The 25197-nt window shown below is 38.6% G+C and overlaps 1 protein-coding gene across 4 annotated transcripts in view; it reads right to left on the bottom strand.

The window, feature by feature from the left end:
* Nucleotides 1-25197, bottom strand: part of DIAPH2 (diaphanous related formin 2) — an 886034-nt gene that overhangs the window by 150675 nt on the left and 710162 nt on the right. For all 4 annotated transcript variants that reach the window (XM_082609568.1, XM_082609566.1, XM_082609565.1 and 1 more), the window contains one exon: nucleotides 9826-9921. In XM_082609568.1, the coding sequence (XP_082465694.1) occupies nucleotides 9826-9921 (96 nt within the window). The remainder of the gene's footprint in view (nucleotides 1-9825; nucleotides 9922-25197) is intronic.

The raw sequence follows: 25197 nt of genomic DNA, 5'->3' as shown, positions 1-25197 counted from the left end.
ATTGATGTAGAATGGAATTTCTATTTCCTTCATCCTTCAAATTTCAAACTTGAGAGATAGCTTTAGGTACAATATATTGAAAAGGCTTTCATGTAGATTCAATTTTCTTTTTTCTGATAATTGTGAAGTGTTCAACAAGCACTTATCAAGAGTATACACTATACTGAGGTATGTGCTAGGTAATAAAAATATATCACAATCTTTTAATAGTGAAATATAGTTATAAACCTTGCCGTATTTTAACACTTTGTATCATCAGTATCTTTAAGAGAGTTGACACTGAGCATAACCTTAAAAGGCTTCCTGGAATAGGTGAAGCACAATATTAGGTTCAAGGTATCTGGGCTCATCCTTTTGCAAATGCAAAAAATACCAATGAATAATGGAAGAACCTGAATCTCAGAAGGGTATTATAGAGCCTTAGGTACCCACTGCCCTCTTCCTTCCTTCTCCTTCGGCTCCTCTCATTTTAATGGACACAAGGAAAGAAACTACTAGGAGTAAGGTTCATATCATAATACACAGGAGAGGTATTTCCAAAAGTTTCATTAAAACTGGGAGATGGGTAGGGAGTACATTCATTTGCAGGTGAATCTAGCTGCCTTTGGCCATTGGGGCAGCAGATGGAATTCAGCTGGACAGGAAGCAGAGTTTATCATTTCTTATCCCCGTTTAGGAAAATTTTCAATAATATACTACCGAGTCCATATGAGAGAAATAAGCCTATCATTACAACCACCAATTAGAACAATTATTTCCTTTTAGTTTTGAAAGCAATTAGTTTTCTAGAAAATTTAAGATACTTATGACAGTCTGATAAATACCTTGTCATTTAACATAGTTATAGATGCACAGAGTGTCTGCTCATGTTAGAGCGGTATCACGCACCTGACATATAGGGTCCCAACGATTTACTCCTGAATTGAAGGTTTGTAAATAAGCAGGTGGCTATGGGAGCTCAGCTACTAACATTAGCATGTCTGCGAATTCTTGACATGGAATTAAAACTACCAAGAGAAATTTACTGCTGCATAATAATTGCTTGTCCTAACTTATCCCATATTCCAATATCTAAAGGAAGCCTGTTAAATTCATATTCTCATAAAAATCAACTGAAATTGACCTTATCTCCTACTAGCTTGCAGAGATCACCAGTGAAGAAATCTGCAGCAGAGCTGATTATATTGTGTAGGAGAACAGACAAGCAAAGTGATTGAAATTTCTATAGAGAACATCATCAGTGCTTGCTTAGAACAATTTTGCATATAAATAGGGCATAAATGGTCTGTGTTCAATTTGTTCTCTAGTTGTCAAAGAATAATCAAGGATAGACTACATAGCAATCTTCTGTTTCTAGCCTCCCTAATGCAAACCTAGGTCTTACTAATCAATACATGTATGTGTCTGTCCTGAAAGTAAAATTTAATTTCCGTAAAGAAAAAGATAAAAAACAAAAATTAAGTAACTAATACAGGTACACACTTCATCATAAGATTCACATGAAGCGATGAAAAAAAAAGACACTAAATTAAGTGGCCTTAAAAACGAATAGCATTTTAGAACTCAAGGCATCTGCCTCACTCTCACCCCCGTCCAAACACACTCTTCTAAAACTGTTTTTGCTAAGGTCACCAATGAATTCCTAACAGTTAAATCCACTGGATTCTTTCCAATCCTTATTTTATTGGTCCTCCTGGCTACATCTGATGCTATTCAGCACTTACTCTTTGAAGAGCTCTATTCTTTTGGCCTCAGCGATACCACACTAGCTTTTTTCTCCCCACTCCTCCAGAACAAACCCCTTCATGCTGTCTTTTATGTGCTTCGGTTTCCAAGCTAGTCCCATAAATTGGTGGTTGTCAACTTTTGTGACACATTAAAATCGCCCGAGTAACTTTTTTTTTTAATTGAAGTACAGTTGATTTACAATGTTGTGTTGGTTTGAGATGTACAGCAAAGTGATTCAGTTACACACATATTTCTTCTTTTTCAGATTATTTTCCATTATAGGCTATTATGAGATATTGAATACGGTGCCCTGTGCTATACAGTAGGTGTTTGTTGTTTATCTATTTAATATATAGTAGTGTATACCTGAATTACTTTTAAAATATACTATTGCTCAGACTCTGACTCGATAGATTTGGATTTGATTGTTTCAGAGAGGAACTGGACATGGGTATTTTTTAGAAGTACCTCAAAGTGATTCCAGTGTGTAGCCAGGGCTAAGAACCAGTGTCACAAATGTTTGTTTTCTCCAGGGTTTTCCCTTTGCCCGCTGCTCTACTCATTTTCCCCAGATTATTTTACCTGCTCTCATATTTTTAACTGTCACCTAAATGTTGATAGACTTCACCAAGATCCTAGAATTCACCCTCTAGTTATTGCCAAGAGGTAACCGAGCTAATGCTCCTGAGAACACTGAATGGCTGGCCTGAGGATTATTTGATCCTTTTTGTCTCCTTCCCCACCTCCACCCCCACCAGCTAAACTCTCTGTATGAGCCACAAATGTCCTTCATTTTAACTTATGCAAACAGAACTCTGCATTATTAGATGGCTATGAATCACATACACACAACAGATGAGAAAGTGCTTTGTTAACTGTAAAACACCAAGCATGCTAAAGTATTTTAAGTACATCACATAGTTTATGCTCAATAAATACAGTTGAATTAAGAGGGAAAAGTGTCCTATATTTGGAAGTAAAACCAGGCATAATTTATGATTGGCAATGCCATTCAAGACCCTTAAAAGCATCTAGAGTTTCCTGTCAGAATCTCTAGAAGAGATACAATTTATCTTTTCATTCTCTAACTCCCTTTCTTTCCTTCAAGCGCCAGCACTTAAGGAACAAAAGATATTCTTCATTCTTTAATCCATTAAATCCTCCCTCTTGGCCCTCACCATTCTACTGAAACTGCTCGGGAAAAGGACAGCTGTTACCTGCCAGTTGACAAACCCACTGGTCTATTTTCAGTCATCATTCTACTTACTTAATTTTCTGCAGGATGTGACCTTGCTGACTTTCTCCATTCTGAAATTCTCTCTAACCTCGGTCTTCCAGGCATCACTTTTTGCTGTTTATCTTCTTCCCTTTCTGACTATTTGTTTTTTCTCAGTGCCCTTTGTTGATTCCTCTATTTTCCGCCTAAATATTGTAATTCCCAAAGGCACTAGTCTTGGCCTTTACCTCTCATTGGACATACTCTTCCTGGGTGATCCCAAGGTTTCTATATTCATATACATGCAGATGTTCTCCAAATTGGTTATCTCCAGTCTCAACCCCGCTTGCTTTCGTGTGTGTGTGTGTGTGTGTGTGTGTGTGTGTGTGTGTGTGTTGGCTTTTTGTTGCAACAAACTTTTCATCATTACCACTGTTCCCTTCCATGTCTCCATTGCATGTATTTGGCACCATTCCCCCTGCTCTCCAGACAAACTACTGTTCATCCTTCAAAACAGTTCAAATGCCACCTTCATCATGAAAACTTTCTTGAATTCTCCAGGCAGTTTATTCCTCTTTTAGGACTTTGTACATACTTATATCATAGCATTTACATTATGTATAATTCTGTCTTTCCCATGAGCCACTGAGTTCTTGAGGGCAAGACCCATGCTTTATCCATCTTTGCCCTCCAGGTCCTAGCACTGTTGCCTGGTCCCTACTATTTGATCAATAAATAGGGGCTTCCCTGGTGGCACAGTGGTTGAAAGTCTGCCTGCTGATGCAGGGGACATGGGTTTGTGCCCCAGTCCGGGAAGATCCCACATGCTGCGGAGTGGCTGGGCCCGTGAGCCATGGCCACTGAGCCTGCGTGTCCGGAGCCTGTGCTCCACAACGGGAGAGGCCACAGTGGTGAGAGGCCCGCGTACCGCAAAAAAAATAATAAATAAAATAAAAAAAATAAAAATAAATAAATAGTTGGATGAATGCTGTGTGTTTATTTGTTTGCATAATGTCATTTTTTACTAAATTTGAACTGCACATTCCAATCTAATAACTGTACTATTGACAAAATGGGGTTTAGTTGGCTAATCTAAGATTCTAACACTTAGAAACAGAGACTGAGGAGGCTCAAGGGAAAGAACTCTTCCACAGGGAGAAAGAAGTAAACAGCTTAGAATGAATGACCAGCTTGACCTAGTAAAAATAATAAAAGAAAAACAAACGCAAAACCCCAACAGACCCTGGTCATCAAAAAAGGAGGAGGATACTGAGTACTACATGGGCTTGTCTTTGGGCCTTGCTGTATGGGGCCAAATCCTACGGAGATGAAGAGGGCTGTAACTTAAATCTGAAAGCTGTTTTTCTAAAAATGTCTGTAAGACCTTGATGCTTAAGTAGTATATTATCTTAGTACATTGGTGGAGTGTCACACTCAAGGAAGAGAGAGGCATTTCTTCCCTCTTTGCCACTGACCTCTCACAGGCTCTGGCATCGTGAAGGCAGGAGAGTGCCGGTTGCTATAGCAAACAGCAGGCAGGGAAATGCATGGTATTATAGGTGAAAGTGAAGAAACTGGTTACTGTGAGGTAGAGAGGCCCAAGAAAATGTGGGTTGTGTTTTGCTACGAAAATACTTCTCCTAATACTTAGAGTTTGTTTTTTTTCCTCTGTTGAATATCATTGTTTCTTGTCTCCTCTCTATTCTCAAATGGTAAATTATACCTTCTCATTCAGACTTTTATCTTGCTGATCCATAGAAGTAGGATCATGTGTCTCCAGAGTTTCTTCTGTTTTTTTCAAATTTAGTTTTCTTGGTTGCCGAGTGGTTCTAAAACCAAAGTATATTTCTTTTGTTTCCTGCTTTCATTTCTTCATAATGCTTTTCTTGTGTGTGTGTGTTTTAATGTCTAGAACTATATATCAAAATCTAGTCAGAGCCAAAATAGCTAAGTTAGATATCTATCTATTGTCGAGAAGCCTGTTTATACTTATAGTGGGCAAAGAAGGAAGAGGTGGAGTTGGTTCAAAGAGAAGAAGCATGTTCTAAGTATCTGTAGCTATTCAGAAAGAAAACAGATGTGGCATTGTGTATTAATATTTTAAGTGTGGTTTTTACTCCTGCAAGGTTTTTCGTCATGTGTTTCTTTTTCCTCCAAAGCTTGCCTTTGATCTTATAATGACAAAGTTGGGAATACTGATGGGCAATTCTTTACAAAGTAGATTGTAAACATATGGGACTTATTACCTTAAGTGCTAACACAGGCTGTAACAAAGAGGGTCCAGAAAGATTTGGCCAAATTTATAGATGATAAATCCATCCTAGATAATTAAGGAAAACTGAGATGCTCCTTTCGCAAACCAAACTTCTAGAAAGTGTAGTCCATATTCTAGGGAATATAAAGACGAGAGGGGAGGGGATGCAGGGAGTTACTCTATGTCCTGTGCTGCACAAGCACACGATTCCTACCTCATTATGGCACATATAAGATTGCATTGCATTTTTTAATTAAATTTTTTTTTAAATTGAAGTATAGTTGATTTGAAATGTTATGTTAGTTTCTTGCACTACACTTGTATCACGTGGATTATATTCATGTTTCCCAAATGGTACGTGAGCTCCTTGAGGCAAGAGTCCTGTTTGGTGTTGCATCCTCAGTACCTAATCCAGCACATGACGCCCAGGGGGCATCCAATAGAATTGTTTCATTGTTGAATGAATACTATCTACCCCTAGAGCCTCACCATCTACTCACTGCTGAGTCCCTGCATTCTGGCTCCCAATTCCATTCCAATATTGAAAAGATGCTCTTAAAATGTCACCAGAAAGCTCCCAAATGGCAAATCATTGGTCTTTATCCTTTGTGATTCCACTGTAGCATATGCCATTATTGAAAATGCCCACGTTTTCTGCCTTCCTTTGCTTCTAGAATAATAATGTCTTGATTGGCCTCCTACATACCCAACTGCTCCTGGTCTATCTTCTCTGCTAGTTCTACTTTTAGCCCCAAAGGGGAGGCATTTTCAAGGTTCTGGTTTTGGATCTCTTTTCACTTAATAATCTCTCTAATAATCTCTTCCATTTCCCAAGTATAACCAGAAATCTCACAAACTCAACCTCTTGTGATGAAATCTACATTCATATTTCCAAGAAAGTTCTGGACATCTTGACCTCAATGCTCTGCTACCACTTTCAGTTTCACTTGCCCAAAACAGAATTTGTCTTCTATCACTATTCCTTTTTCCTGATCTAAATAGTTTTCTCTCATAACCCAACTGTCCTCCCAGCTAATCAAAGTCAAAACCCTAGGATTATCCTTGACTCCTGGCTACTCCCCTTCCCCTAAATTATCTCCTTTTGACTAAGAATTAGTCATATGACTAAGAATATGACTAATTCATCACCTACATTCCTATAGATTAAATGTCCTAATATAGAGCTTTGATCATATTCTTCCACTGCTAAAAACAATATACTCCCATTGCCTAAAGAATGATATGCGAACACCTTAGCCTCTTATTCAAGCACTGTATGATAGGGTAACAACCCACTTTTCCAGAATTATCTCCATACTTTTACACTTTATATAACCTATTTTCTTACTAGCTGTACCATTGGCCATTCTCCCAAAATGCTTTGCACTTTCTAAGCTCTTAATGATGTTTCATTTGACTCAAATGCCCACTATCCCCACCTCCAGCTCCTACTGCTGAAATCCATACTCATCCTTCAAAGCCTTTTTCTCCATGATTTTTTTTCTGATATATCAATATGGTACAATATTTCCCTCCTCAGAACTCACACAGTATGTTATTAACATCTGGTGTATAATGCCCCTTATCATCTGCCTTATCCTGTAGTCCTTCTGTCTTTTTTTTTATCTTTCCTATAAGACACAAGGGTCTTATAACGAAGGAAATCTTATCTTAATTATTTCTGCATCTGCCATCATGTCCAGCATAGTACCTTTCACAGAACAGAGGTCCAATGCATGAATAAATGTTTAGGGGCTCATTTCCTAAGCTCCAAGTTTGACACCAACACAGCCATAATCTGGGTAATACAGCCAGTAGCAGCCATAGTGGCTACTTATAGCCTGTGCACGTTCTGATTGGCTGGGGCCCATGCTATATCAGTTATTTATATTTTCAATATCACTGCTGATATGATCGTCTCCCTTAAAATGGTTTTGGTGCCCTTAACTGAAACAATACACTCAGCTGAATGGGCTGGAGGCAATATTTGGGAGCTCCTTCTGAGTTAACTAATATGAGTTATTCTTGGGGAGGGGAACATCGGCTCACTGTGGAAGATTTGCAATGTCGGTAACTAATCATACCATTTATTAACATTCTGATTTTCTAATGAAGAATACAGACTCTCACCTGATTTTGTTTAAATATGCAATTGAAAACACTGCAATTAGAAGCACAATTGTAGGGCTCTGTATTTTACATGCCGGGGTGTCCATCTGTAAGCAATGATAATGGGGTTGGCAAGTGGAGCAGTACCTCTTTGTTGTCTGTGTTGACTCTGATTCCAGATTTTTTGGCTATTTCCTCTGATACAACTTTACTTGGAGAAAACAGCCTTCTTTATAATTTGATTTTTCTGCTTTTATCTCATCATGGTGAAGTAGAGGTTTCTGGACAGGAGCAAGGATGCTGGGGTTAAACAGGGAAAATGTAGCAATAGAAAGTCAATGGGACCTTGGAAAGGAACCAAATAAGGTACCTAGGAAAGTGAAAACAAAAGGAGGCCAGCAGGAAAAGATGATCTTAGCTAAGAGAGGCAGAAAGAGAGAGGAAATCTGGAAAAGCCCCCCCAGTTCTGTCGCTTTTAGAAAGAGGGAAGCAGACGGGAGAGTTTTTGGCAGACTTGCTAACTCTGTGCCTGCCTTTCCCTCCCCATCCCTTCAAGCACTTCTACTGATGTCCGAGATGCTTTACCAATCACTGCCACTGTCTGCCTTCTAGTTTCTTCTTACCGCTAGATATTTTCATTGGCTGCTGCCACTTGGAATGACTGCCAGGGCTAACTGGGCTGATATTTTTGACCCTACGTGTTCATGGAGGCCCTCCAACTACAAAGCAAAAGAGGTCCCAATTTAGATTACTTGGAATCAGTACTAAAAAATTATGCAGTTTGTGAATATATTCTTGGTGTTTCACAGTTGACAACACTATATTCCCTTGAGTACCCAACTCACAGAAACCCCATGGAATGATCTCTTTCTCTCAGTACAGTTGTTCTAGAGTCAGAATGAGGTGTGAGACTAGTCAGACAGGGGCCTTAGCAAATGTATTTTAAAAATAAACAGCCTAGAAAGATGATGGCAGTTCTTTTATGGCACAGAATAACATGCTTTTACTTATCAGCTGCTTAACAGAGAACAGAAATGATAGAAAAATTATTTCAGTTTGCTTCCACTGCCTATTAATGCTCTGATTGTTCAACAAAGAGCAGGGAAGGTTTCTATTTTCCTTAAAAGGTGGCAGGGGCCTCTGGTAGCATGATAGAATATTCTCATTTTACAGGTAAAGATTGAGGACAGATTAGTAGTGCTCCTAACATTCTGCTATGCAGCATTACTGTAAAAAATATGGACATATAAATATAGATGTTAAGTTTCTTTCCTGCAGTCTTCCACTCTTTCTGTAGGCCATCTGCAATGTCTTCATCCACATAAAGCGGTCTTACACTCCAACCAAAACACTCTTGTCCTCTCAACCAAATCTAACCTTCAGGCTAATGTACCCATCGGGATTCACTCAAATGTGAAAAAGATGAAATATAACTTATATTGTCTTCCACCATGAATTTCACCATTGCCAAAAGCTTTTCTGGACCATTCTTCTCTGGGCTCCATTTCTTTCACTGGTTTGTTGGAGTACAATGGTTTTGAGAGGTACCCATTTCCATTTTAATAAAATGTGATCGTTTCTGGTCTAAACACAGAATATTTTTGAATTGTAGGCTATTCACGGCAAATCTTACTAATCTAAATTAAGTAGAGTTTCCATGTTTACTATTAATTTTCCTTTTTTCATTTATGTCTCCGTATAGCTCTACAGCCCATGAAGAGAGCTTTTACAGTCAACACACCTAGTTTCTCCCTCTACTTCAAGAAAGATAGGGACTAAAAATATAAAAATTTCCTTAGAGGAGATGGATAGCTCAGCCTACTTGGATTATTCTGAGAGGAGCTATTATTTACTTCAGTCATAGGGTATGAAGAGGAAAGGCAGACAACTTTCTGGGTCCACCTGAGTGAGGCAGGTTGTTCTGCTTCTTTTATGCTTTTTCTTCCTCCAAGATCAATTTTTCATAGTGCGGCTTTGTTACTAATCAAACAAACACAAAAGGGGGGTTCGAACATTTTGGGACTTTTGGGGATCTTGGATCACCTGTGCCTGTCCTCTCTTTAGTAACATGGAGAATGGAGAATGGACTGCAAAGCCAAAATGGCCTCTGGAAAGGAGCATTATCTCAGTTTCCTTACCTGTAAATAGCTAAAGTGACATCATTAGGACTAATTACTTGGAATGATTTAATTACATTTATGGTTTTAAACCATCTTCTACTCAAACCACATGTTCATAAAATCACAATTAAAAATATTTAATATGAAACACAGCAGGAATCCTTGCTTCTAAATTTTTTTTGCAAAGCCTACAGTTATTTGAAGATGCTTTTACCAAGTTGAAACTTGTGATCACGTAGATATAGAAGCCTGCTGAGATTTCACACATGAACTGAGATCAACTGTTTAAAAACATTTTTTTTCATGAGAAAGGTTGTTTTTTTATTTTGGGTTATTTTTGGTACTTGGCTCTGAGCACTTACATTCTATAATATCATGTGAGCTGGAATGGCCCTTACCTGGATTCCTTGGAATCCTCTTTCTGCGGTCTCGGAATGCTGCACCTGATTGCAGGGCTTCTAGAAGATTATCCATCACGCCCGTCTCATCACCCTCTGGAGGAAGGGAGAAATTGGAATTAATCTTGGAGCAATTAAAGTTAAACTACAGGAAAATAAAGGGAAAAACTCCTGTCAGATTTACATAATACCCCTAAATTAAAGACATATATCTGTTTTAACATAATGGATCCTGTCAGTTTCTGGCACCACAGACTACTTTCCTTATTATGCACCATTAAGCAAAATTCATGCCAATCCCACTGTTCTTTCAACTTAAAGACCTTGTCTTTTGTATTATTGATGACATGCTCAGTATGCAAATAAACAGTAGCTGATCAGCTACTGCTGCCTTCCTGTTCAGATTCTTATAAGATATTCCTAAGCAAGAAACCACTGACCCGGCTTAATGCAATCAACGGGCAGAGCATGATTTGATGAAGCGGAGTTACACAAGGTTAAATACTGATTGTATTAATACCTTAAGCATTCAACCATCATCTGCAGTTATCTTAAAAGACACTATTTGCAAAACACACTTGCATTCAGTTCCTATCTAATCCATATCCTTTACCCATTTTGAAATGCTGACACTGCAGAAGGCAAAGGTGACCACATCATCTGAAAGTCCACATTTTACATTTGAGAGACATTAGCCAGAGTCTCATCACCCCTTTTAGAATGCTGTTGTGTTTCTGAACTTTTCCTATGAGCAGGGTACTCAGAGATGTTCATGGAAATTCCTAACGGAAACGTATATAAAACATTTCACCCTACTCTTATCTTTGACAATTCTGGCTGTCAAAAATACTTTTAAGATTTGCTAGGGCAAGGTGTCCATTGCCAGAAACTCTCTGCGAAGCTGTGGATGATCCACAGTGAGCTGAGGACGCTCTTCTCAACAGGCCTCACTGATGAAAAGGACCCTCTCCAGGTGGTTAATTTGAGTGGTAGCTAAGTGTGTGGGTCTGGGGTAGAGGACACTTGTAGGCAAGAGGGTTAAGAGAAGAAAAGGGGGGCAGTGAGGGAGAAGAAATTATTTCTGATGTTACTCCAAAGTTAAATTTAAATCCTACTTTGTTTAAAGAATTGACTGTGGGGTGTCAGATCACAGGAAAAAAAATATTTTCTTATGGGGCACGAATAAGCTAAAATCTCTTTTGATTATGCTCTTCATTTGACTTGAGATTTCCTCAATGTTACAATCATTTATTCTTTGAAAAATGAATTCTTTAGGACAGGATATTGAGTGAAAAAATAAAAGGAAACACAGAGGTTCTCAGGTATAATATTTGGTGAAAACAGGAAAAATAAAGGGAAAGTAGAACCCCAGTGACTAAACAGGGAAAGAGGATTGTGCACTTTTAGGAATATTAAGGCTGCAGACACATCTGAACCATGACCTGCTCTTTACAATGGAAAGAAAAGAGGAAATGAAGGAAGTCTGGCATGGCTGGAATATATCTTGGAGAATTAAGTTTTATGCAGTATGCACTTCACACTGGTTATATCTTTTTTTTTGTTTGTTTGTTTTTTTTTTTTTGGCCGCACTACGTGGCTTGTGGGACCTTAGTTCCTCGACCAGAGATTGTACCCAGGCCTACAGCAGTGAAAGCGCTGAGTCTTAACCACTGGACCGCCAGGGAATTCCCATATTGGTTATATCTTATAATCCTCCCAACAACATATTGAAGCAGGAAATATCTCTGTTTTCCAGCTGGGTATACTGAAACTTAGAGAGTTTAAGCATCTTGCTCCAGATGGCACAGCTGGCATGTGGAGGGGCCCAGGTATGCACCCAGGTCAATCTTTGCATGACAGCTAGAAGAAGATGAAACGAACTAGGCAAGTGATGGCCAGATGATGAAACATCATAATTCTGTTGTTAAAAAAGAGACAACAGGCACAAAATGGAGTCACTTGTGCTAAGACTCACATCAACAACCGGAGACTTGATACTTAACCTAACTGCAGTTTCAGTCTTTCCCAGGAATGTAATCTTAACCACTCAATCTGGAATTTCCTGGTCAACACTAGTAAGGAAATCTACCTGATAGACCCCCCACTGTCCCACAAAGGAAGGTAACCTTGTCTGAACAATCCACTCTTTGCTAGCAGAACTTCCTTGTCTTGCTTCCTTCTTCCTATAAAAGTCTTCCATTTTGTACACCTCTTTGGAGCTCCTTTCTATTTACTAGATGAGATGCTGCCCAATTTATGATTCATTGAATAAATCCAATTAGCTCTTTAAAATTTACTCAGTTGAATTTGATTTTTTAACATGATGATACGGGTGTGAGCACTATCTTATAAGCCAGCACTTTCCAACAGATATATAATGCAGGTCACAAATGTGAGCCGCCTAAATAATTTTAAGTTTTCTAGTAGCCATATTTAAAAAATAAAAAAGAAAGAGGTGAAATGCATTTTAATGTATTAATATTTAACTCAATATATACAAAAATTATATATTTTACATTCTTTTTATTAGAGCAAGTTTCAGAAACCTAACATGTTTTTATTTCATCCTTCACTTCAGATTAGCTACATTTCAAGCGCTCAACAGCTATATGTGGCTCGTGGCTGCTGTATTGGGCAGTGCAGCCATAAGCAATATAGGAAGTGACTTGATTAGATTTATACTTTAGAAAGACTTGTCAGACAGCACTATGGAGGATGACTCTGGGGGTGGCATGACAGAAGGCAGGGAGATGTTTAGGAGTATAGTGCAATTGTCTAAGTAAGAGATAAAGAACTGAACTAAAGGGCTAGCAGAGTGAATAGAGAGGAGGGATATTTTAAAGGTATTAGTACATTCATTAGGACTTGGCTGGAAGGGTGAGATCAACGGGGAGAAAAAGCATCTAGAGGACAAGGGATAAACAGGTTTGGAAAAAAAAATTTTTTTTGAGGAATATCTAAGTAGAGAAATCCAGTAAGAAGTTGGAAATATGGGGAATTCCCTGGTGGTCCAGTGGTTAGGACTCTGTGCTTCCACTGCCAGAGGCATGGGCTTGATCCCTGGTCCAGGAACTAAGATGGAAATATGAATCTGGAACCCAGGAGTGAAGTCTGGGCTGGAGCTAAAGATGAGAGTGCTGTTGGAAGATGGGTGAGATGACCCTGAGATGTATGAGAAGGAGGGGCATAGGATGCAATTCCTGAGGATCTCAGTTTTTAATAGGCAGTCAGGAGAAGCAGAACTGAAAAGAATACACAGAAGGAATTTTTAGACACAGAAGTACAACCGGAAGAGAACTGCGGTACAACAGAATATCAGGCATCCTCATAAAAACAGTCATTATGAAGACTATGTAGAAAGATGAATATCTGTATATGAGTGACGAGAACAGAATACCAAAGAGTATTTATGAGTTTACATAAACAATATGCAAACATGAAAAAATCTACAACAACATTATGGATGTCATTTCATTAAAATTCTTTAAAGCTATTATATTGTTTACAGACTAAAGAGATGAAAAGAACAAATATGACATAAAGTAGAGAGGAATTACAAATAAATCCCTTTGCTTAATTTAGTGGTTGCCATCTGAAAACACTTAAAAAATGTTATGCCAGATCAGTTTCTCAACTTTTTTCTTCCATTATCATTCCCTCCTCCCTTAACAGAACCTTGTTAGATATCTTTTTCCTAATCCCCTTCACATTAATATTTACAGATATAACTATATATCTGCTTATGTATTGTGGTCCTTTGGAAGGTCACAAACCATTGTAATATCTAAGATTTTTTTCCTCCCACCTCTCCAAGAACCAATATTGATTCCCTTGGGGGTGATATTGCTCCTGCTGAGAAGGCATATGCTAGATGGTTCTGTTAAAAAAAAAATCCAGGTCTTTGTAAACATCAGTAATGCCTTTAAGGAAAGAAATATAAGTTTTAGTCCACCAGTCCACCATTACTTTTTCATTGGCTTCATGATAACTTTCAAAGGAACTGAGAAATTTTCATGAAATGTTTAACCTTAAGGAATAAAGCTTTTATGAATATATTATAGATTTATATTTCAGTTAGTCTTCCTAAAACAAAATGAAAGTAAACATGATCATTTGAAAGTTATCCTTCATTTCAAATAAGTTTCATTGCAATTTGGTCAGTGATTGAATTGTGTGAGGTTGACAGTTCACTTAGAATTTCCAAGTTCACAGAACCATTAATTCTTACTTAGATGTGATTAGTAGTGAGTAGTTGTTTGGATTTTTTTTTTCTTTTTTTTTTGGTCTATGAGATCAAACTCAGGGGAAAAAAATCTTTTAAGTGCTTTATGTTTCATTGAAAAAGAGAATAACCTTACTGAGTTACATAGAAAAATGCATTTTCTTAAAACTTACAATACATATTTTACTGAGTGAAAGAATATCAAGGAGAAATCGGTAATGTTTTTTAGCCACTAAAACAGTAACATATGGGCATGTCTGAGAAATAACAATTCAGAGGCAACTTTCTAATCTTTCATCCTGAAATTAGATCACAGACAGTATTAAGGAGCTAGAAGGGTTGCAAGCAGTCCAGTGGGCTCTGTGTGAGCTACTTATCTTTGGGTATAATGAAAGGCATGGCTTGTATCTTCTATTTCATATTTCCAACAGTGTTGGTCATTCAGTGGATCCTGAATGCCCATTGATTTCACCTTTCAGCATCAGTGCATACCTGGGTTGTGTCAACTTAATTTCTCCAGAAGAGTTTGGAGATGCCACAGATTAAAATTAGCACTAGGTAAATTAATGATCTCTATGACAATTTTATGCAAGACTATTCACCGATAGCTAGCACAAACTTATTTAGAGGGAATTCCCTATGGGTTTCTCACATTTCTGTACATTTTGTGGGCACAGGCGTTGATGACCTTTGTTCTGGACTATCTTTTCAAGAATTTTTTAGAGTCAATGGCCTTGAAGGCACAGTGTCTCCCTCCAGAGCAGAGGGTAGGTTTACTCTGAAGACAGATTATATCTCCCTCTAGGGCAGATGTCAGACAGGTTTGCTTTCAGTCCATTATAAAAGATTTTGGTTCTTTAAGCGTGGGATCCTCAGACATAACACAAACCCACTCTGTGCCTAGCATCCACCTGGGCCCACCTTGGCATCACCCTGTGGGAGTTGGAGTGCAAGGGAAAGCAATTCGAACATGAAGCTCACACTGCTTGCTGTGCTGTGGATAACAGTTCTTTGTCTCTGAACCAGGAATCTTGTGTCTTCTGCCGGCATCCCTGAAACTGTGGCAGCTGACCTGCTGGCATGCAAGAAGAGTAAAATCTCTGACCCTTTACAATTTTTGAAAATACTCTGAGCTCTTCTTCCTTTTTAAGCAAACATTATTAATTAAATACCCTTTATTCCTCTAGGAACATAAACATCTAGTGCCTTGGACTTTTCCATTAACTAACACCCAACTCTAGCTCATTATTCCTCAAAAATGACTAAAGTAAAACCAATACCATAAAAATCGTTCCCTAAGATCCTTACAACCTGGTCATAATAGCTTCATTATTCACTACAATTGCCTCCTTGAATTCTCAATTATATAATTAAGGCTTTCTGGAAAAGTTGAGCCACTCAAAGTTGAAGAAGTTGCCATCAAACAATAAAAATGGCCCAAAAGTAAATAAAGGGAACCAAAAGAAGCAAAAGGCTTCTTAGTGAGGGCAGGATCCTACCACACAAAATACTACTTAGGTAGATTAAATAATTTAAAAAATAAAACTATGTTCTCCATGGGTTCAAACAGTAGGGGAGGGACTTCCCTGGTGGTTCAGTGGTTAAGGATCTGCCTGTCAATGCAGAGGACATGGGTTCAATCCCTGGTCAGGGAAGATCCCACATGCTGCGGAGCAACTAAGCCCGGGCACCACAACTACTGAGCCTGCGCTCTAGAGCCCGTGAGCCACAACTACTGAAGCCTGCGCGCCCTAGAGCCTGTGCGCCCCAACTACTGAAGCCTGCGCACTCTAGGGCCCACATGCCACAACTACTGAGCCCACGTTCTGCAACTACTGAAGCCTGTGCACCTATAGCCCGTGCTCTGCAACAAGAGAAGCCACCTCAATGAGAAGCCCATGCACCACAACAAAGACCCAATGCAGCCAAAAATAAATAAATATAAAATAATTTTAAAAAAGCATAACCAAAAAAAAAAGAGTAGGGAAGGCTCGTGGAAGAATTAGGGATTAAGTTAAGCCCCTGAAAAAAATTAACATTTAAAACGTTGAATAGTGACCAGTTTAAAGAGAGTAAAATCCAGATTTTTTTAAAAAAATTAAAAAACAATTTAATTTATTTAACCATAAGTTTGTTTTCTATGTCTGTGAGTCTACTTCTGTTTTGTAAATAAGTTCACTTGTATCATTTTTTTTTTTAGATTCTACATATAATCAATATCATATGATATTTGTCTTTCTCTGTCTGGCTTACTTCACTTAGTATGATAATCGCTAGGTCCATCCATGTTGTTGCAAATGGCATTATTTCATTCTTTTTTATGGCTGACTCTTGGCTATTGTAAATAGTGCTGCAACGAACACTGGGGTGCATGTATCTTTTAGAGTTTTCTCCAGATATATGCCCAGTAGTGGGATTGCTGGGTCATATAGTAATTCTATTTTTAGTTTTTTAAGGAACCTCCATATTGTTCTCTATAATGGCTGCACCAATTTACATTCCCACCAACAGTGCAGTAGGGTTCCCTTTTCTCCACACCCTCTCCAGCATTTATTATCTGTAGACTTTTTGATGATGGCCATTCTGACCAGTGTGAGGTGGTACCTCACTGCAGTTTCGTAAAGTCTAGATTTAATAACTCCTCGTGTATATGCATATGTTTACTTGCTCACTTTCTCTGTGTGTGTGCATGTGTCTGTGTACAAATTTACAAATATTGTAATGCACAGATCTTGCGTACAGCTTGATGAATTCTGACAAGTACCTAAACCCATGTAACCACCACCACGATGAAGGTACTGAATGTTTCCATCATCCTCAGAAAGTTCCCTCTTGCCTCCCCCACTCAAAGGCAACCACTGTTCTGATTTCTATCACCGTATATTAGTTTTGCCTGTTCATATCATGTAATGTTAAGAGGGTAAAATGTGTTGAGGTGGTTTTGAATCAGCGTGGCCACCTGAAATCAAATATGCACGGAGTACATGAGAAACCATGAGGAGAGCATCAGAGTAAAGTTCTAAAGGGCCTCGGGTATCAAAGTAAGAAGTTTGAATGTGATGAAAGGGCCTCTAAAGAGCCATTGGTAGATCTTCAGCAAGGTAATGACATGATAAAGGTGACATTTAAGATCAGCCTCACAGTATTATGCAAAATAGACCAGAGTGGGTGAGAAGTTCTGCAAAGAATACAATTGAATTTGCAGTGACAAATATTTTTCTGTATATAACCCTGGGCAAAGTACGATAGTCAATTTTGGCATTATTGGTAAAAGACTGAATAGAACAGTAAAACTGGTTTTGTGAGCAAGGTCATAAGCAGTGGTAAATGGAAGCTGACAGCATAAGAAGGCAGTGACAAGTGGAGGGCAAGAAAAATCAGTGTTAGATTCAATCTTTTTCACGCTATCTATTATGGGCCAGATTAAGACCCTGCTGCAAGATGTATGGATTTGTAGATGACACAAAATTAGAAGACCACTCACTTATCGAAAAAGTGGGAAACAAAATTCCTTCTCTGGGGTCTGAAAAAAATGAAGGCCTGGGGCTGACAAATAGCTCTTATAATTCAACACAATAAGAGGTAAGACATGACAAAAACCTGAACAACTTCTACTGCAGTCCACAAACATCTAGAAAGCCTCTACCTGATGGGAGGTTTTTGTTAGTTTGCAGTTTAATTGGAAGTGAGTGAAGAATGGAGATAATGGTGACTTGACAAACCAACAGATGGTAACTAAGATAATAGTCTATGAAGTAATTTAGGGCCACGAAAAGTGTTTAAAAAATCAAGATATTATTCCATAGAGATTAAAAGAGGGCATAAATAGAATGTATAAACTTCTAAGGGAAATAATGAAGGCAGATGTTCCTGTTCAAAAGAAGAAAACTTTCAAGAGGGAAAAGAGGACAGAGGAGCTTAGAAGAAATTACCAGAAACCACAGGATGAGCTAGGGGCAGACTAGTAATTACATTATGCAGCAGTTGAAGATTTGCAAAACAAAACAGAAAAACATTATGCTCCCAGGTTGAGGCCTTGCACAGTGGTATGCACCAAAAAGCAAAATTAATCTCAGAGCAATTAAAGTTAAAACTATAGAGGAAAATGTTGGTTAGAGAGTTCATTCATTCTGTTATCGCATCTCCTTGCCAGAACAGATAATGAACAGTTTCCTATAGTGAAGGGAATTATCAGATTCAGATAAACTTCATAGTGAATACTACTCTTCTTTACCACTTTTAATTGAAGGTTAATGTTATAGGTACATTTTGTCATGAAATAAATATTGTACTAGAGGGTCACAAGCTAATGGATATTTCACTCCAGAGTGATGAATGGTAAAGGATAAAGTGATTTCTCCCCAAATATCTACATGGTAGGTGTCACCTCAAAGTCTGTCACAGTAGCTAAATTGGTGAGTTAACTTTCCTTAATGTATTTGCACTTTAAAGAGTTGCCTGTTGGGCTTCCCAGGTGGCGCAGTGGTTGAGAGTCCACCTGCCGATGCAGGGGACACGGGTTCGTGCCCCGGTCTGGGAAGATCCCACATGCCGCGGAGTGGCTGGGCCCGTGATCCATGGCCGCTGGGCCTGCGCTTCCGGAACCTGTGCTCCTCAACGGGAGAGGCCACAACAGTGAGAGACCCATGTACCACAAAAAAAAAAAAAAAAAAAAAAAAAAAGAGTTGCCTGTTAACACACTTGAATGGATTTCTACTGGTGGTCTCAGTGAAGGAAATTTTATGGCCAGAGGCACCTTTTGGGCAGTCCACCTGCGGTAAGACAGCTTGATAGTAAATGGTAGTTAAAAAGTAATGTTTATGCGTATTCATTTTTTCCCCAGTTACCTACATGCTAGAAGATTGGGAGAAGAAAATTACACTCTATAAATAAGCCTGAATAAACCTGAATGTTAACGCTTACCAGAACCAATGTTGATGCCTCTGGTAAAATATCTCACGTTCGATATTTTAAATAATTAATATTTCAAAGATACCTTTGAAATACTGTGTGTCTTATCAGAATCAATCATTTACTAAGGGCATGGAACACTTGTGAAGGGAGAACTAAGCAAAAACAAACTTGGAAAAAGAATAAATTCAAAATCATCTGCCAAGGTAAATCTCAGTGACTTTCTGAAAAGATAAAGCAAAGATGTTTTGGGACATAGGAATAGTAATAATGTCTGTCATTTATTGAGAGCTTACTATATGTCAGGCCCTGTTCTAAGGGATGTTGGATCCCTACGCCAACCTATTTTTCAGGTAACGAAACTGAGGCATATTTGGGTAAAGTAACTCACTCAAGTTCGCAAGGTTGGGAGGTGACAGAACCAGCCTTAGACCCTCAGGAGTATGTCTCTAGAGCAGGGGTTGGCAAATTATAGCCCCAGTGGTCAAATCCAGCCTAACACCTGTGTTTGTACAGCCCACATCATAAGAATGGTTTTCACATATTAAGTGCTTTTTTTAAAAAACTAAAAGAAGAATAATCTTTCATGCCTCATGAAAATTTCCCCAAATTCAAATTTCAGTACCTGACTTTTATTGTAACATAGCCATACTCATTCATGATGTATTGGCCTATGGCTGCTTTCAAGCTACAACAGCAGAGCTGAGTAGTTGTAACGGAGATTTTTGGCCTTCGAGGCCTAAAATATTTACTATCTGGCCCTTTACAGAGAAAGTTTGCTCACCCCTGCTCTAGAGCACACACTGTCAACATCAGCATCACGCTACATACAGACACCTGTGGAACTCACAATCTGTCTCTGAGGTGCCGAAGGAGCTTGGCAACCTCCGTGTCAGTGAAACGGGCTCACCATGGGTGGAAGGTGGGAAAGAACATGCAAAGTCGATGTCGGCCTACTTGAAATTGAAATGCTTCCTTTTAGAGGGCCAAAGCCAAGAATGAGACAGAATCATTCATGAAGCAACAATTATACATACACTTCTATGTGGATTTACATTTAAGAATCCTTGAAGTTAGTTCCAAAAGAACAATTACAAAAAGAGAAGAGAGGTTTTTTTTTCAAAGGCCAGTGGGAGACCTGCTTTCCAAGTTTTGATTTCCTGTCTGAGAACCAGCCTCTGACTGACGGAGAGTAAATTCAGCTCTGTTACAGAAGACCTAGCTCCTTACCTCTGGACTTCAACTGGATGGCCATATCAGAACATGATACCATGCAATGAACCTAACCATCATCATAAGAAATACAAACACAGCCCTAGTCGTGGAGAGAAGGAAATGGAGAGTTTGAGCTTACAGAGCACCATCATGAGGTCAAATGTATACTTTTATGTTCCTTGGTGCCTAGCATAGGCACCAGGTAAGGGAGGGATGGAAGTAACTTTTGAAGAACGGCTGTGATGAGAGTCCTGTCAGGTAGTTTTAACAAACGTCACACACCACAGCTACAGTGGCAGCCTACCACCAGGTATAAAAATGTACGAGAGGGAATTGGTACTCTTAGTTGCTGATGGTTGGAGTACAGGAAACAAGTGGACAATTCATCTGTTGCTAGGCCATCTTTTGAATTCTTCTTCCTCTCTCCAGTCAGAAAGGCAATGACAACTTCACTCCACTTTTGCACAGGAACTTAACTGTTGGTTATACATTTTTAAAGTGCAAGGAGTCATGTGTGTACGTGTGTATGTGCATGTGTGTGTGTCTTTCTGATCAAGTCATTTTTTGGAATGCCCCAAGAGTGAATACTGCTGCAAACTGATTTGTTCTTATTACAACTACCACTTTCAAATTGAGGAGCACATATCTTGTTTTAACATGATATTATACACTTTTGCTTTTTTCAAAAAGCAAAAAGCAGTATGAAAAAAGGCATGTATGACCAACTAGTTTTTTGAACAGTCTCAACTCAGTGAAGGAACAAACATAAAATTGGTTTTCATTTTTTCAGCATTGTTCCTAGACATATAATGTTAAGTCTCACTTTCATGTCCCTTAATGACATCTTGGGAAGATTCTACAACTTTCTGGTTGTAATTTAAATATTGATTGTATGTTTGCTTCAAGGTGTTTCCTTCCCCCTTGTTGGTTAGTCTCTTGGACCCAAGGGCCTGAAGGGGAGAATGGGTGGCATAAGCTGTTTGCCCGCTCACTCCCCCAGCCTCTCTCATGGAAAAATTTGACCCCCAGTAGGCTGGGGTGGGGGGGGAGAAAAAGGAGGACAGGGAATGTTATAATCCTCTTGATGAACATGTTAGATGGGCTTACGAGAGACAAAGGTGGGGATTTAGTGTAAGGATGTATGCAGAAGTAGAAGGAATAGGAAACAGGCTTCAGCAGCTACGTGGTCAGGTGTGACTCACAAAGAAGTGAAACACCATTCAAGATACAACCTTAGGGCTTCCCTGGTGGTGCAGTGGTTGAGAGTCCGCCTGCCAGTGCAGGGGACACGGGTTCGTGCCTTGGTCCGGGAAGATCCCACAAGCCGTGGAGCGGCTGGGCCCGTGAGCCATGGCCGCTGAGCCTGTGCGTCCGGAGCCTGTGCTCTGCAATGGGAGAGGCCACAACAGTGAGAGGCCCGCGTACCACAAAAAAAAAAAAAAAAAAAAAAAAATGATACAACCTTAAAGGGAAGGCGTGTGGGGGAGGGAAGGATTGGGAGTTTGGGATTAGCAGATGCAAACTATTATATATAGGATGAATAAATAACAAGGTCCTATTGTATAGCACAGGGAACTATATTCAATACCTTGTAATAACCTATATTGGAAAAGAATCTGAAAAAGAATATATATATATATATGTATAACTGAGTCACTTTTCTGTACAGCAGAAATTAACACAACATTGTAAATCAACTATACTTCAATAAAATTAAAAAAATATGTAACTTTGACTCTAATCCTCCAGCTACAACAATAGCCCTAGTCATCCATTAATGTTATTACTTCAGTACTTTGATGTCCATTCTCACCTACCATGTGAACCTACTCTTAGTATTTGTTATTATTTTCTTTTCTGCTATTTCTGAACTATCTCTCCATCTCTGTGTCTTTGAGTCCAAACTCCCCAAGAAAAAGAATCAAACTGATTCAACCAGGACAGACCATCCTTTGGAGGAAGAGTGTTCATGACAGGCTATTTCTTAGGAAATAGAAAAGCCTACAGATGGCTGTCCTTGGGTCAAGAATCCATCTCTGGCCCATTTTGAAGGTAGGGGAGGAATGCGTGGCACAAATCATGGTCAGCATTGCTTAAGAAGCTGCCGATTGCCACATGCCTCAGAAAAGGAGCTGAAGGTATGCACTTCTGATATGCATTATCATAACTCAATAGTGTAATTTACATTGATGTTTCAAAATGGGAGAGGGAAGGATTTACCTTTAAGCCTTGATCTAAATCCCTCAATAATTCCTTAAGAGGAGTTTAATAATCTGCTCCAGGAGAGAGCCAGTCTGACTCTGAGCATGGCTGGCTTCCTTCTCGATCAACTAGAATGTATATTTGTACTTCTAGCAATCTCACTCCTGTCTCCTGGTGGAATTGAAACAAGTTGCTGAAAAATAATTATTTAGAAAGCAGAATGAAGTGTCACTGGACAGTCTGTGGCCTTTCTTTCTTGGGCTCTGGGAAGTGATCTCAGTTTCAAGGCTTCTAGTTCTCTTCTATGATGGAGGTGCCTTAATTCACAACCTCACTATTTACCTGCATTCCCATTTCAAGGACAAACCATTAGCTATGCCCAAACAATGTTATTTATAAAATTTCCTATCATTTCAGACTCATCTCAGACGGATGGAATCACCCACAGATTTCCCCACCTAATCACACCCCTAATGACTTCTTATCCCAATTTTCTCATTTTTGATTATCCTCCAGGCTTAGAACCGTTGAATGGTCTCTAGTATTTTTTCTTCATTTCCAAAGTCAAATAGTGACTAAGCTATAGCACATCTTCACAGGCAATACAGAGTCTCCTCCCCTAGTGTAACACTTATCCCTTAACCTGGATAACCTATATGAATCAACTTGCTGAATTTTGTTTCTAGTCTCTCCTATCACTAAACTATAACTTTAATTACATTATCCTCTTTTCCAAGATTCAATGCTCATCTGATCCAATCCAAATTCCAAAGGTCTCACTAATTATTTCCAGATTTTTCTTTGGCTCCTCCAACCACACCAACCAAGCTACCTCTCCTTACCATTTTCTACAGATCCTAAGTATTCACAGCTATATGTCTTCCCCCATGTTCCTAATTTAAGAAACAAAAGATTAATGTAAATTCTAAAGAAAAAAGCAAACAACAACAAAAAAGATAGATACTTTATACTTTCAAGTTTAAATGGATATAGCTTTTAGGAAGATTATTAAAGTGAATACACTTCAGCTCACCAGACCTATTCCAGGGGTCAAATTCCTAGAGTGAGTGCTTTGGAAACATAAATGGCCTAAATTCAGGTAATTTAGGCAATTTATACAGATACACATTAACAATATCCTGTTCTATTAAATAATTAAAATTTAGATAGACCTTAATTATATGCTTTACTAAATAAAAGGAAGTTGGTCTCCAATAGAAAAAATTTAATTTCAAAATAAATAAATAAATAACTCCCTGAGGCAGATACTCATGGTAAATTTAACATACTGCTACTACCATTTAATTGAATTCAACCTTTAAATTAAAAAGAAGACATATTAAAAGTAATATGGTAATTGTATATTAGGTGGTATTGCCTTTTGGTGTTTCAAACAATCAAGGCAACAGTGATTAAACTCTTCATTACTTTATAATGTTCATCAGGGAAAAAAATTCCCCTCCAAGTTCAAATTTTCTAAAATTGAAACCCACAGAGCTCCTAAGAACACAGGGCAATAAAGCATAGGGTGCTTCATTAGAGGAAGTCTATAATTACAGATTACTGAGTAAATAATATGGATGCCATTGAATTACACGGGGGTCGATCAGTTAGTAGAAAATGGCATAAAATTACAAAATTAGGCACCAATACCTCAGAGATATAATTACGTCAATTTCTGAACATTATGTTGTTCTTTTAAAATGAAGTCATAAGGACTTCCCTGGTGGTGCAGTGGTTAAGAATCTGCTTGCCACTGCAGAGCACACGGGTTCCAGCCCTGGTCTGGGAAGATCCCACATGCCACAGAGCAACTAAGCCCGCGCACCACAACTACTGAGCCTGCATGCCACAGCTACTGAAGCCCATGCACCTAGAGCCCGTGCTCCACAACAAGAGAAGCCACCTTAATGAGAAGCCTTCACACCTCATGGAAGAGTAGCCCCCGCTTGCCGCAACTGGAGAAAGCCCACCCGCAGAAATGAAGACCCAACACAGCCAAAAATAAATAAATTTATTTTAAAAAAAGGCATAGATGATAATTATGCTTAACTTAAATAACCCACTGCAAGCTGGTAAAACCAGAGAAGACACTGGCATTTAAACATTGTCATTCCTTGGAGCTTAACTTCATAAGCACTTTAGTTTGACATGTCTACTTGATTTTTACTTTTACACACAAAAACTTCCATGGTTTATATTATACTATTTTATGAAGTAACTATATCACTATCTAGCTACTGTTGGGTGACTACTGTTTGTAAATATTGTTATATTTTTATTAAAATGTATAGAGCTCTGTTCAGAGACAGGACTTGTAAACAGGCACTAAATTTCTTACTTGGGATTAAGTAGAAAAGGTTTACAATTTCATTGTTTCAGCCATCTCTCTTCTTGGGATAGTAGGCTCCCAAGAAGAAAGCAGGGAGGACTTAGACACAGTATGCTTCACTCATACCCCCAGCACATTCTTTATTTAGCATTTAATTCACTCTTTCAAGCTATCAACACATGACCACTGGACACTTAGTAGTGGATAGCACTGTACAAAACAGGGAACTGTAATGCATCCTCCTAAGATGCATTTCCGCAAAGAGGTCAATTATGTATTTCTTCTACTATGTAGTCTAATTTGTAAATGAAGAGAATTTTTGGCTAATAAAGAGCCTTGCAAATCAAACTGAATACAAATGAAATACTCTGAAAATCTCTACTTGTTTAACATATATCTGAAGAACAGAAAGAAAAATACTGTAGATTTTTTGGCTCTTAGAACATTAATTTAATAGGACACCCTAATTTTTACATTATAATTTGGGCAT

Source organism: Mesoplodon mirus, assembly GCF_964341445.2.
Source record: "Mesoplodon mirus genome assembly, chromosome: X".
NCBI classification, from domain to species: domain Eukaryota; kingdom Metazoa; phylum Chordata; class Mammalia; order Artiodactyla; family Ziphiidae; genus Mesoplodon; species Mesoplodon mirus.
This window is presented reverse-complemented; position numbering and strand designations above follow the sequence as displayed.